The sequence below is a fragment of the Raphanus sativus genome, chromosome 5 (genome assembly GCF_000801105.2).
Source record: "Raphanus sativus cultivar WK10039 chromosome 5, ASM80110v3, whole genome shotgun sequence".
Classification (NCBI taxonomy): Eukaryota; Viridiplantae; Streptophyta; class Magnoliopsida; order Brassicales; family Brassicaceae; genus Raphanus; species Raphanus sativus.
Window position 1 is genome coordinate 35,439,932 of NC_079515.1, and position 11,207 is coordinate 35,451,138.

Consider the following 11,207-nt stretch of genomic DNA (forward strand, 5'->3'; position numbering starts at 1 on the left):
ATATATGTTTGAAAATTTAGAACTTGAGTTTTAACAAATAATGTTCTCTCTCACTACATACAAACTTTTGATTCAAAATAACTAATTATAACCTTATGAGTTTGATTGGACCTTGGACGTCTATACCTAATTAATCAGCGCCTAAGTTTAGTATTGGAGATTGAATGTTTGATTTGACATAGTCTGCAAAATATGCCTTTGTGCATTTGATCATAGAGTTTGATTGGACATTGCATGCAATCACCCCTGCGATGAATCAGTTCACAATTTTTTATTAAAAATTTGCAAAACTCAAATTTATCAGTGAAAATAAAAGTAAAAGAAAACCATAAATAATTAACATAAAATGCAACTTGTTGTTCTTTGTCTCCCCGGTCAAATACAAAATATCTTAAATCGGAAGAGCAAATTTTTGTAACCACGTTGGATCTCTCGTATATCTATCTATCTGTTTTCCCATTTCCAAAACAAAATTTATGGAACCACACAAATCTGAAAGCTTGATGTATGTTGAGGTGATATCATTCATTTTTCTTCTGCTTAAAAACCATTTGTTAAAGGCATGAATAAGAGAATGAGGTGCATGGTGTAAATGTCACTATTTTTTGAGAAATTAGATGTATTAATATTGGCAAAAAAACAATGCATCTCAAATCTCATTCCTTATTTTACTCTAAAATGTCACTATCTTAAAGAATGTTTTAATTTCACTTCGATTTTTTTACTCAGTAATAGAATAAACATAGAATTACTCTGTAAATGAAGTAATCATTTTATTTTTATTCATTATTCCATTAACCGGAATAAAAATAGATAAAACTTATTTTTCATTTTATGTTTGAAGTAAGGTCGAAATAAATCCAATTTCATTATGAAATTACTCTATTTTATAGTTAAAAAAAGAGTTTTACCTTTGAGATGTATATTTACTCAACCAATATGGTGAGAAAACGAAGTTAGTATATAATGTACGATATGTTGGTATTACATTTCGGGTGTAGAACAGTCGTGCGCACAGTATCCACCATAGCTCTCATAGTTTTGCTTAAAACAACAACGCACTGATAAGATGCAAATGACTGATCCGTCACATAAGATGATACACATTACTGATTAATACTATATAGTCCACATCACATTTCTTGGTGATTTTATGTTTCTCTAAAATAATATACAAACGTTCCAGAATCACTTAACAAGCTTCACTTCGATTTATAAGATCACCTAAAATATGAACTATTAATCAGTGAGAAAACCATAGCCATTATTCTATGGCATACGTCAAATTCCATTACGCTCTCCACTCCTTGTGAACGTCATTCGCGTGTTAAACGAGTTTGTAATTATTTACAAAAGTTGTTATAGTAATAGTGAAAGTAAGTAACAAAACGATGTTACAAGTCTGAAAGACCAATGAATACAAAATAGCATAAGTACCTGAGGAATAATGTATTGCGGATAAACTATTTTCTTCAACTTCTTTCAAAGTTATATAAAGCAGAATATTCTTCTTAGCGACGTGAACTTTTGTCTTATTTATCTAAATTAATTGAACCAATACAATGTTTCAGCAGTATTTAAATTATACGACATATGAAACGCCATTTTGAACTCAAGAAAACAGGCGACAACTAGTAGAGAGTCAATATCATGATTCTAGAACTTAGGTGTCTGAGGCGATTAATACATTAACTAAAATACGAATGTCACATGCCGTAAGAATGTTGTTGATCTATGTCAGATTCATGCACAGTTATACTATTCTAATATTCGATTAAAAGAACTTATCCTGCGAATATTTAAAAGGGCTTCAAGCTTACATATCAATAACCAATGACATAAAATCGTCGGCTAAATACCTCACCGATCAAGCATAAAATAAGAACAATGTTGATAAAATAAGAACAATGTTGTGGCGATCGAACAATTCGTTTCACGTCATGAGTTTTGTAGATAGTCTTGTTCAAGAATTAATGAAAGTCTTTAAACTATATAGTAGCATTTGAAAAACAAAGATTAGAATTTTAACAAACTGATTTATAAATAAAATAACAAAAGGGAGTAGTAGTAGTAGAAACAGGAGGAATATAATACCAAAATGACATTACATCGAACCTGTTCATTTTCTATGTGATGACTCTCAAATCATCTAAAATCAGTTTTGTAAGCTTTTTAAAATCACCAAAATACCCCTCCACTTATTCATCCTCAGTTTTTCTCCACTCTGTTCATAGCCAGATCGGTCCAAGTGTTACCACCTCCTCCGTTACTTGCTTCGCTCCTCCTCAAACCCAAACCCATACCCGGATCCCAACCCGACCCGTCGAGCATGATCCCACCAAGACCCAGCTGCATATTCGACGCCAAAAGCGAGCTAAAACTCCCACCACCACCCATCTCCATACCTTTCACGTCTTGGTCCCCGATCGGAAACCCGTACAGCATCCGGGTCGGATCCGTATCTGTGTTGGTTTCCTTCTGTGAACTAGGATCCGGATCAGGGGTCTTGGCCTTCTTGTGGGAGTTGGAAGGAGAAGTAGAAGAAGAGGTGGATCGTTTAGCGTTCTTGCGAGAACCGCCACCGACGGGGACGTTACGGAGAGCGCCGCCTTTGGTCCAGTAACGGCGACAGCTTTTGCAAAAGTGACGGGGCTGTGAGAGGTTGTAGTTGTTGTAGTAACAGAACTTAGTGTTTGGTGAGTCACAGCGAGGACACTTTAACTGTTCTTGGTCCGGAAATTGCGGTTGTTGTTGTTGTTGTTGTTGCTGATGTAGTTGTTTCGCCATCATCGACTGGTAATAAGCTGCTGGATCCTGCATTTTTTTTTCTTTACGAATAATGATCTCTTTTTTTTTTTCTTTTTTCCCAGAAAATTTAATGAATTCCTAAATAGAAAAACAGAGTCTTTTTAGTTAAAGTGAAAAACGGAAGGGATTTTTGTAAAAATATTTATATATATGTATATGCAAACCTGTTAAAAGACAAAGTTAAAAGATGGAATATTGGAGATGGCAGGTTGCAATTTAGGACAGGGGAAGAGTTAGAAAAAAGGAGAGAGATAGGAGAGTGAGCGACTTTTGAGGTTTTTATAGAGTGGAAGTGGTCCTTATCGCATAAATAAGACAAATTTAACACTTTCCTCTCACTAAGTTTTGAGAAAGAAAGAGAGAGCGAGAGAGAGAAGTGGAGCAGAACAGAGAGGGGGAAGAGGCAAAGAGAAGATAAGCTTTGTGTGCTGTGTTGTGTGCCCAGTCTTATAGGGCAACCCAATAACAAGGTTACCGCTTCCCTAATCTTCTTCGTTTTGATTATTATTTTTAAAGATGTTGTGCTAATTAATTACTCCTCTTCCTTAATCTTCCCTTCTAAAAAGATACATATTCTTAATAACAATTTTTCATAATTTTTAGCCAATAGAAATTCAATAAACATCATTAATTTTTAAAAATTTACAATTTTTCATTAAATAATATATCAAAAATATAAAAATATATCTTTTAAAAATATTTTTTTTATAAAATATGAATCTTTTTGAAACGGAAAAAGTATTAGTTTATATTCGTTATTTAGTTAGGAGTTCTTAATTAGATGACAAGGGCATTGCTCTTGGATTTTTTCCATTGACTTTGTTTTCTTAATAGTCTAATACGATCATAGAGTTGCTTTTTTAGTTTGATGTCAGTTCAGAGGTTAAAAAGTTTTTAGTAAATATTTTTATTATGAATTTCTTACATTAACAAGATTGATAGTTTCTAATAAAGAAAAAATATATATTTTAATCAAGGTTGGCATAAGTTAAAACCCGCGAAACATCAATTTTTTTAAATCCTCAAATTTATGCAAATATTTTGAAGTAAATAATTTTCTTAGTATAGTGATTTGTTGATTAAAAATCATGTTTAAACTGCCATATATATAACTGAACTATAAACTCTACAAATTCAAGAAAAATAAAAAGTCTTAAGCACTTTTTAATTTGTAAACGAAAATAATGTTAAGAAAAGGTTTCGGTGTATAAATCGAGGGGGTAATACCTTTTTCCAACATATTTGGATACGCCTGTCTTGCTGCGAAGATGGTTGTTTGGATTCATATGTTTAGACAGATATCGATTCTACGTATCTTATTATTTTCTTTTACTTGTTCTTACGCTACCCCGGAAACAAACACACTTGCCTTTTCCTTTTGATGACTACAAGTCTCTCTACTCCTTTTGATGGAAATGGTTTGCTCATTTTCACAAGACAGTCAATGGCGTTGCTCCTTAGCTCTGCAGGCTTTGTAAAATCGACAAGTAATCTAGGAAATAAAAATGTTCTCATCTTGCTAATGAAGAGTTCATAACCATTTCTCTATATAAACTAAGCAGTCGTAATCTTATGATAAGGGTGTATGCGGAGCAATGATAAGGGTGTATGCGGAGCAAAACATAACATATCCTTTCGATTTTCATGAGAACGAAGTTGTTGGTAATTGAACAAAAATAAGGGATATCAGATTAGCCGTCGATATTCTCTAGAGCTTAGTTGGATATTAGTTCAAACATCCTAATTATGAAAACAGCATCTAGTTCTCTATCTAAAATTTTTTTTAGTTATGTTTCTTCACGTTAGATCTCCCAATACCTTTTATACTCGAACCTTTTTATTATAATGAGAATTCGCATTTTAATTCCTGATTAGACCATAATCAAGAAGACAGCAAACGAAAGACAAACAAAAACATCCAATTTTCCATGAGTTTTCCATGCACAAGCCTTACATGTACAACCTGAGTGTTTTTTTTTTGCTATAAATATAAAGAAAATTAAAAGTTATAATCCAACATTTAGCAAAAAAAAAAAAAGAAGAAGTTATAATCCAATAGCATTAAACCAGACGTGATTAGCATTTAATATTATTATAGTTACCTAAATAAAAAAAATGAAAGTAAACAAAGAGGCCATCATGCACTGCCATAATTTCTAAAACCCACTCTGGCTCAAGAATGAGGAGACAATAGTTAGTTAGCGTTCTTGTGAAGCAAGTATGTGCACTCGATGAGAGTGAGTGAGATCATTACTCTCAAAAGTAGAAACATAGCCGTTGATTTATGCACTGTTTGTGTCAATGAACCAGAGCCGTCCGTCTGTCAAGGAAACAGATTAAGGATATTGTCGTAGCGTTAAGCTGCCGTAAGAGCTGACCATTTTGCTCCCGTGTGTTCTGTTTGCCAACACGTGGGACATGCACTCCACTTCTTGATTCCCATCATAGCGTCATTTCTACGGCTACGATTCGTGGCTGCGGCTTGACGCATGGACGGCTGAGATTTAATATGACCCCTTCGAATATGTCATATTGTGGAGGTGACTAGAAGACAACCAGGTCTAATTACTAGCTAAATCGAGTTACTAAATTTACGAAATTTTGTCAAGTTACGTACACAAAAGTGTTTCCCTTGAGATATCAGAATAAGAAAAACGTTTTCTAAAATATTTTTACCTTATCATCGTTGTTACTTGATTTGGAGCCTTTCATTGTGTGTTTTGCAAGAATGTAATGAATCATGAAAAAGATGGACTATGAAAAATATCAAGAAGAAAGAAGGAATGCCATGGCTAAAGTATAATAAGAGAAGATCAAACTGTTTATAAAAGTCAGAAACTACAAACAAGAAACTTTTACCAGAAAATAAAACTCAAATAAATAAATAAAACGATATGGTAATTTTAAAATAGTTCCAATAATATTAAACCACAATCACAATTTTTCTTATAATCCGATTCCCTTTTTCAGGTTCTTGTCCAAGATTTTTAACTTATCCAGACAGAACACACGTAAAAGCTTCTTAAAAAACTTAGGAGAAAATGGCCGACGACTCTTTTAGCTGTTGTGTAATGAAGAAAGAAAATAATTACCAGTGATTGCTGTTTCCAGCCATTTCCCCAATTAAAAAAAGGGTCAAGGATGATACAAGCAAAGAGAGAGCGCACATAAAGAAGCCAGCTTTTTTTAGTTGTGATATGAAGATACTGATGATGTTTTATAAGCATCTCTGATCTTCAGTTTGACAAGTAGCCAACCTTCTTTTCCATTTAAGTATTGTCCTTTTTTGTTTTTGTTTTTCAGGCATAGTACATGTACAAACTGTTAGCAGCGGCTCAAGCTATCAAGTTTTCTGTTGGATGCCATGCTAGATGCAGCAATTTGGCTGTGTGGTCAAAAGTGTTACCATTCCCATCGCATCCTGGACTCTCTGCTCCTGTTTTCCAAATTTGTAAAGTATTCATTTTTAATTATTTGAGGGGCATATGCTAAAAGACACATGGATGAAACTCACTGACCATTTGGCAAAAAAAAAAAAAAAACTCACTGACCTTTTCTAACCAGGCGTGTTATACTGCTTAGTGATGGTCTTGATGGCTTCGCTGGAGTTGTGACTTGTCTCCTCTTAAGTTTAAACATATTTGATTTAATCGAATACTTAGACCTAAGGAAAAATGACAGAATGGATTCATCTTGCTCGCACCAGCTTGTTATGTCATTGGGTTTTTGCGTGCTTCCAAGGTTGTAGTTTCAGTATTTCCCGGGGAAACACCAAACACACGGAAGAGATTGCTGGTAACATGTTAAAGCGTGGGCATGTTTACTTTCAGAAGAACAAGATATAAATACAATAGATGATACAACACTGGAAATTATCGAATATGGAATCATTTTCATATAAATAAATCACAGAGCTGTAGATGGTCAGAAAACGTGGTCATCAGTTACGCACCGAGTCTGCTGATGTAACTCTTTCTCTCAGAGTACAAGAAATTGACCTTTGGTCTTAAATGTTCGTGAATCTGGAAAGTTGATACTGGAACCAAGTCTGTGTTGATGTCCCATAATTGACATGTACAAAACACAGCCATTAGTCCAGTTTTCCCATATACGGGGATGGAATAACCAATGGCAACATAACAGAAGTCGCCAAATGCAACTCTCCTATCAAATAATTATGTCATTCAGAGGCCAATAAAAAAAGAATTCATAACCTTCCAAGACTTGATGGTTTTATCATTCATTGAGAGGAGAAAAAGAGCACTATTGGATGTTTGGGACTATCTGATTTTGTTGATTTTCTCCTCTATCTCCCAACTCTTGAGGTAAAAGGATCCGAGCATGAAAAGCCAAAACAAGGTATAGCCTCTTGTTATATGAAAGGAACAAAGAAAGTGAAAGACGTACCTCAGTTTTATAACGAAACTCCGGGTGTCTAACTGGATAATCTGTTCCTTCAAGATCTTTTCTCGCTCCACTTACCTGTGATCAGCAGGAAAGCATCAACAAAGCATAATAATCTCATCTTGAACTTTACGGAAAAAGGAATGAAAGACAGCGAGGGGTATTATACATTTTTGGAATCTGTTCTCTCGAAACAGACTCCTTCTCCCGCCGGAGTTTCCTCTCTCCTTCCTTGCTGTGGCTTACCTCGGAGACGTCACCACCACCGCCAATCCGTTATACACGCAGAGGCTGAGATAGCGAAACAGGCAAAAGCCTCCGCCGCAAAGATGATCAACACGAAGCAATGTTACGTCGATAAACTTAGAAAACTACAAAACGACTGCGTGTCGATAGTTTGCGTGGACGATGATAACGACGCCGCTTCGGTAGCTGACGGTCGCGTGAGTTTCACGAAACTAACTCAACCGGATGAAACAGAGCTTACTAAACCTGAGATCTCGCCGGGTGACACGGTGGCGATTCCCTACTTCTCCGGGACCTCGGAGCTTCCAAAGCATCGCTCAGAAAGTCGACCGAGAAAACCCTAACCTCAACTTCACCGGAGATGACGTCATCATCTGTTTCCTCCCGATGTTCCCATACGTACGCGTTCAACGCGCTGATCTTTTCGGCGATGAGAACCGGTGTGGCGATCTTGATCTTGCCGAGGTTCGAGTTGAATCTGGTGATGGAGCTTATTCAGAGGTATAAAGTCACGGTGGTTCCGGTGGCTCCGCCGGTGGTTTTAGCGTTTGTTAAGTCACCGGAAACTGAGAGATATGACCTAAGTTCCGTGAAGATGATGATATCGGGCGCGGCTACGCTTAGGAAGGAGCTTGAAGAAGCCGTGCTCCTCAAGTTTCCTAGTGCCATATTTGGTCACGTCAGAACATGTTTATTGCACAGTTCTTAGGTGGGATTCTTAGCATAACATAAGAACCGTTTCTTAATTTTTAACTAAAAAAAATTAAGAACCGTTTCTTAATTTTTAACTAAAAAAATTAAGAACCGTCTCTTAGATATCTATTTTAAGAAACAGTTCTTAATTTTTCTTAGTTAAAATTAAGAAACGGTTCTTATATTACATTAAGAACCTCATCTTAAAAACGATGCAATAAACATGACTTTAGGTTTAATTAATTTCCTCAGTTTCACAGAATATTTTAGTTACTTTCTTTATAAGTTAAACTAGATTTTGACCCGCCCTTGAAAGGGCGGAGTTTTTTTTTGTTATTTTTCAGTATAAAGATTAACTATTATTCATTTTAATTATATAAACCGTAACATGATCAAGTTTCAATTATGCAGGTTTGTAATAGTGTGTACAGTATGGCAAAATTTAAAATGCGTCATACAACCGTTTTATGTTTGTAATAAGTTAAACAATGTTTTATCCGAAATTCTTACTTGGGTTATTATATAATTTTAAAGATTTATAATTATATAAAATATTGCTAAAAAGAGCGGGTTGTTTTCACTTATTAACCAAAAATTAATTTATAAATTACTATTATTTGTGTTTCAAATCATAACAATTGAGTTCTTATATTTTTATTATTTGTTTTTTCTCTTCAAAATAAAAATAAATAGAACAAATATTTGGTCAAGAGTGATTTGAATGAATTTATAATTTTTTATTAAAGAACATACAATTTAAAAGTTTTTTGAAAATAATGTTGAGTTTTAAAAAGTGTTTTCATATTCGACCTAGATCTGTTGAACTGGTAGACCCGTACCATGTATATAATATAGTTCAGATTTAATAAAAAATCGTTAATTAAAAATCCGATAGAACCCGGTAAAACCCAAAAATTCATTATTAACCTGTGATCTAATACGAATGATCAAATAAAACATAAAATATCTTATAGTATTTTGATTTTTTATTAAATTAATCATATACTTTTTAATACTACATAAACTTGTTGTCTTTAAACTTTGATGATATTTTTATTATGTCATCCAAATAAAAAGATAATATAAAAACTTATTAATATGACAATATTAGTTTATTTTTGTTATTAATAATCTATTATAAGTTTTATTTTTCTATTTTTATATTTTAGATTTAAAATTAATTTTATGATACATAGATTTAAGAAAATAACATTATAATGTCATTATGTTTTTTATTAATTTAGTTTCAGAATATATATGTCTAATATTTGAACATAAAATATTTATATTAAATAATAGTAGCATATTTTATAAATATGTGTAAACCTATTATTATTGATTCATTTAAATATATTTCTGGAGGCCCAAAACTAAAAGATTCAAATGTCATTAATGAATTTTATCATCCTTTGTAAAATTAAAGATAATTTTGGAAAACTTTAAAACATTCAAGGATATAATTTGGGAATGATTCTGATTTAATAGTATTGATTGCATAGGGACTAAAATCCTTGAAATCCAAGAACTAGGAATACTGATACTAGAATAAAGTTATTGGGTGAGTAATGTACTAGATAATGGATTTGGTTGGGATAGTTAGCACAAAATTATACTAGTCCTTTCAATTTATTTTTTATTTTAGGTTTGTGCATATAGATTAAAACATTTAATTTTATATATTTTCTATACAAAACATTATTAAATATACATTTAACCATATTTTAACTAATAAAAATAGAATAGCATATAAAATTAAAAAAAGATCACATTAAAATAATACTTATTCTGAAACAAAAAATTACTAACAAATAAATTGGAAAGAGGAAATAGTCAAATGGAGTTTTTATGGCTGTGGTTGTCAGGTTGGATCTTGAAGATTTTATTCATGATTTGTCCTGGTTGTTTTGGTGTGCAAAATCTGTATATATAGTCATGAGATGTGAATTGTTTGACTTTTTCTTACAAAAAATTGATTTAAATAGAGAGATTTATAATAATAAACGTATATTCAAAAATGCCTATGTTGCCATGGGTTAGAACCTGCACTGAACACACTTCAACTATATATATAAGTAATATTTTGCTTTTTGCACCGTTTAATCCATTACTGGTGGACATTTATAATTATTTTGGTTTTATAGTTACAACATTTTTTAAAATTCCTTTAAAAAAAAGAGTATTGACTTATGAATTTGACAAAAAGAAACCTATTGCATTATGATTATTGAATAGATTGTGGGATCATACAAAGAAAAGGCTAACACTTACTACCAAATTTAATAATTAATTCAATAACAAGGACGTAAAACCATGCTGATGAACAACATGTTAGGGATCACCAAAAAACGGGATACTAATTGATAACTACAACTAGGTAATTTGATTTTAAACATATAAAGCCACTCACTGACATAAACAGTACTTGGTAAGGGTTGCAGACTTGCATCTCAAGGTAAACAACCATGCCATCAAAAAGCTGGAAACTATCCTATTGGATAGCATACTTTCTAATCAAGCTAAAGCAACACATATGGAGAGGAAAGTTAGTATTTATTGCAACTTCGATTTGTGTTAACCAGGTATACGGAATTGTCTCTACCCTTCGTATTTATGGGTTAATGAATAATTTCTTATAGCAAACTATTACACCCCTCAGTTTCAAGAAAAACAAACTATTATCCCCTTTTTACAAATTGTTTTATAAAAAGTGTTTTTTGTTAGATTTGTAACGTATAATGAATAGGATGCATATGGTTTTACGAATGTGGAAGATATTGGAATGTGATATTCAAGTTTTACAAGAGTCATCTAAAAAGAAAAGCAAGCTTCAAGTAAAGAGAACTTCGAATTCGATTTTTAATGGTTTTTCACTCACTAATGTCCAATTCCATTCATTCAATATAATGGTCTACGTATTTGTGTGGTCATGGTCATCCATATATGTGGCTTACTAGAAACGAATTAACATTGTGTTTTAATTGAGGAAAACAGATTTGTCGGAATAAATTAACACGAGACAATATAATAGTCAAATCAATACGTCCATGAGAAAATGA

At 32.9% G+C, this 11,207-nt stretch overlaps 1 protein-coding gene and 1 pseudogene across 1 annotated transcript; one reads left to right on the forward strand and one right to left on the reverse strand.

Moving 5' to 3' along the window:
• Positions 1-2,016: 2,016 nt before the first annotated feature.
• LOC130512352 (dof zinc finger protein DOF3.1-like) lies at positions 2,017-3,224 on the reverse strand. Its single transcript, XM_057010234.1, has 2 exons — positions 2,973-3,224; positions 2,017-2,886 (listed from the first exon to the last, which is right to left on the reverse strand). The coding sequence occupies exon 2, from the start codon at positions 2,818-2,820 to the stop codon at positions 2,209-2,211; it is 612 nt and encodes a 203-aa protein (XP_056866214.1). The 5' UTR covers positions 2,821-2,886; positions 2,973-3,224; the 3' UTR covers positions 2,017-2,208.
• Positions 3,225-7,035: 3,811 nt separating this feature from the next.
• LOC108858868 (4-coumarate--CoA ligase 4-like) lies at positions 7,036-8,167 on the forward strand (annotated as a pseudogene).
• The last annotated feature ends 3,040 nt before the right edge of the window (positions 8,168-11,207 follow it).

Excerpts from the sequence above, each read along its gene's own strand:
- LOC130512352 (XM_057010234.1), bottom strand. The coding sequence starts at position 2,820 with ATGCAGGATCCAGCAGCTTATTACCAGTCGATGATGGCGAAACAACTA.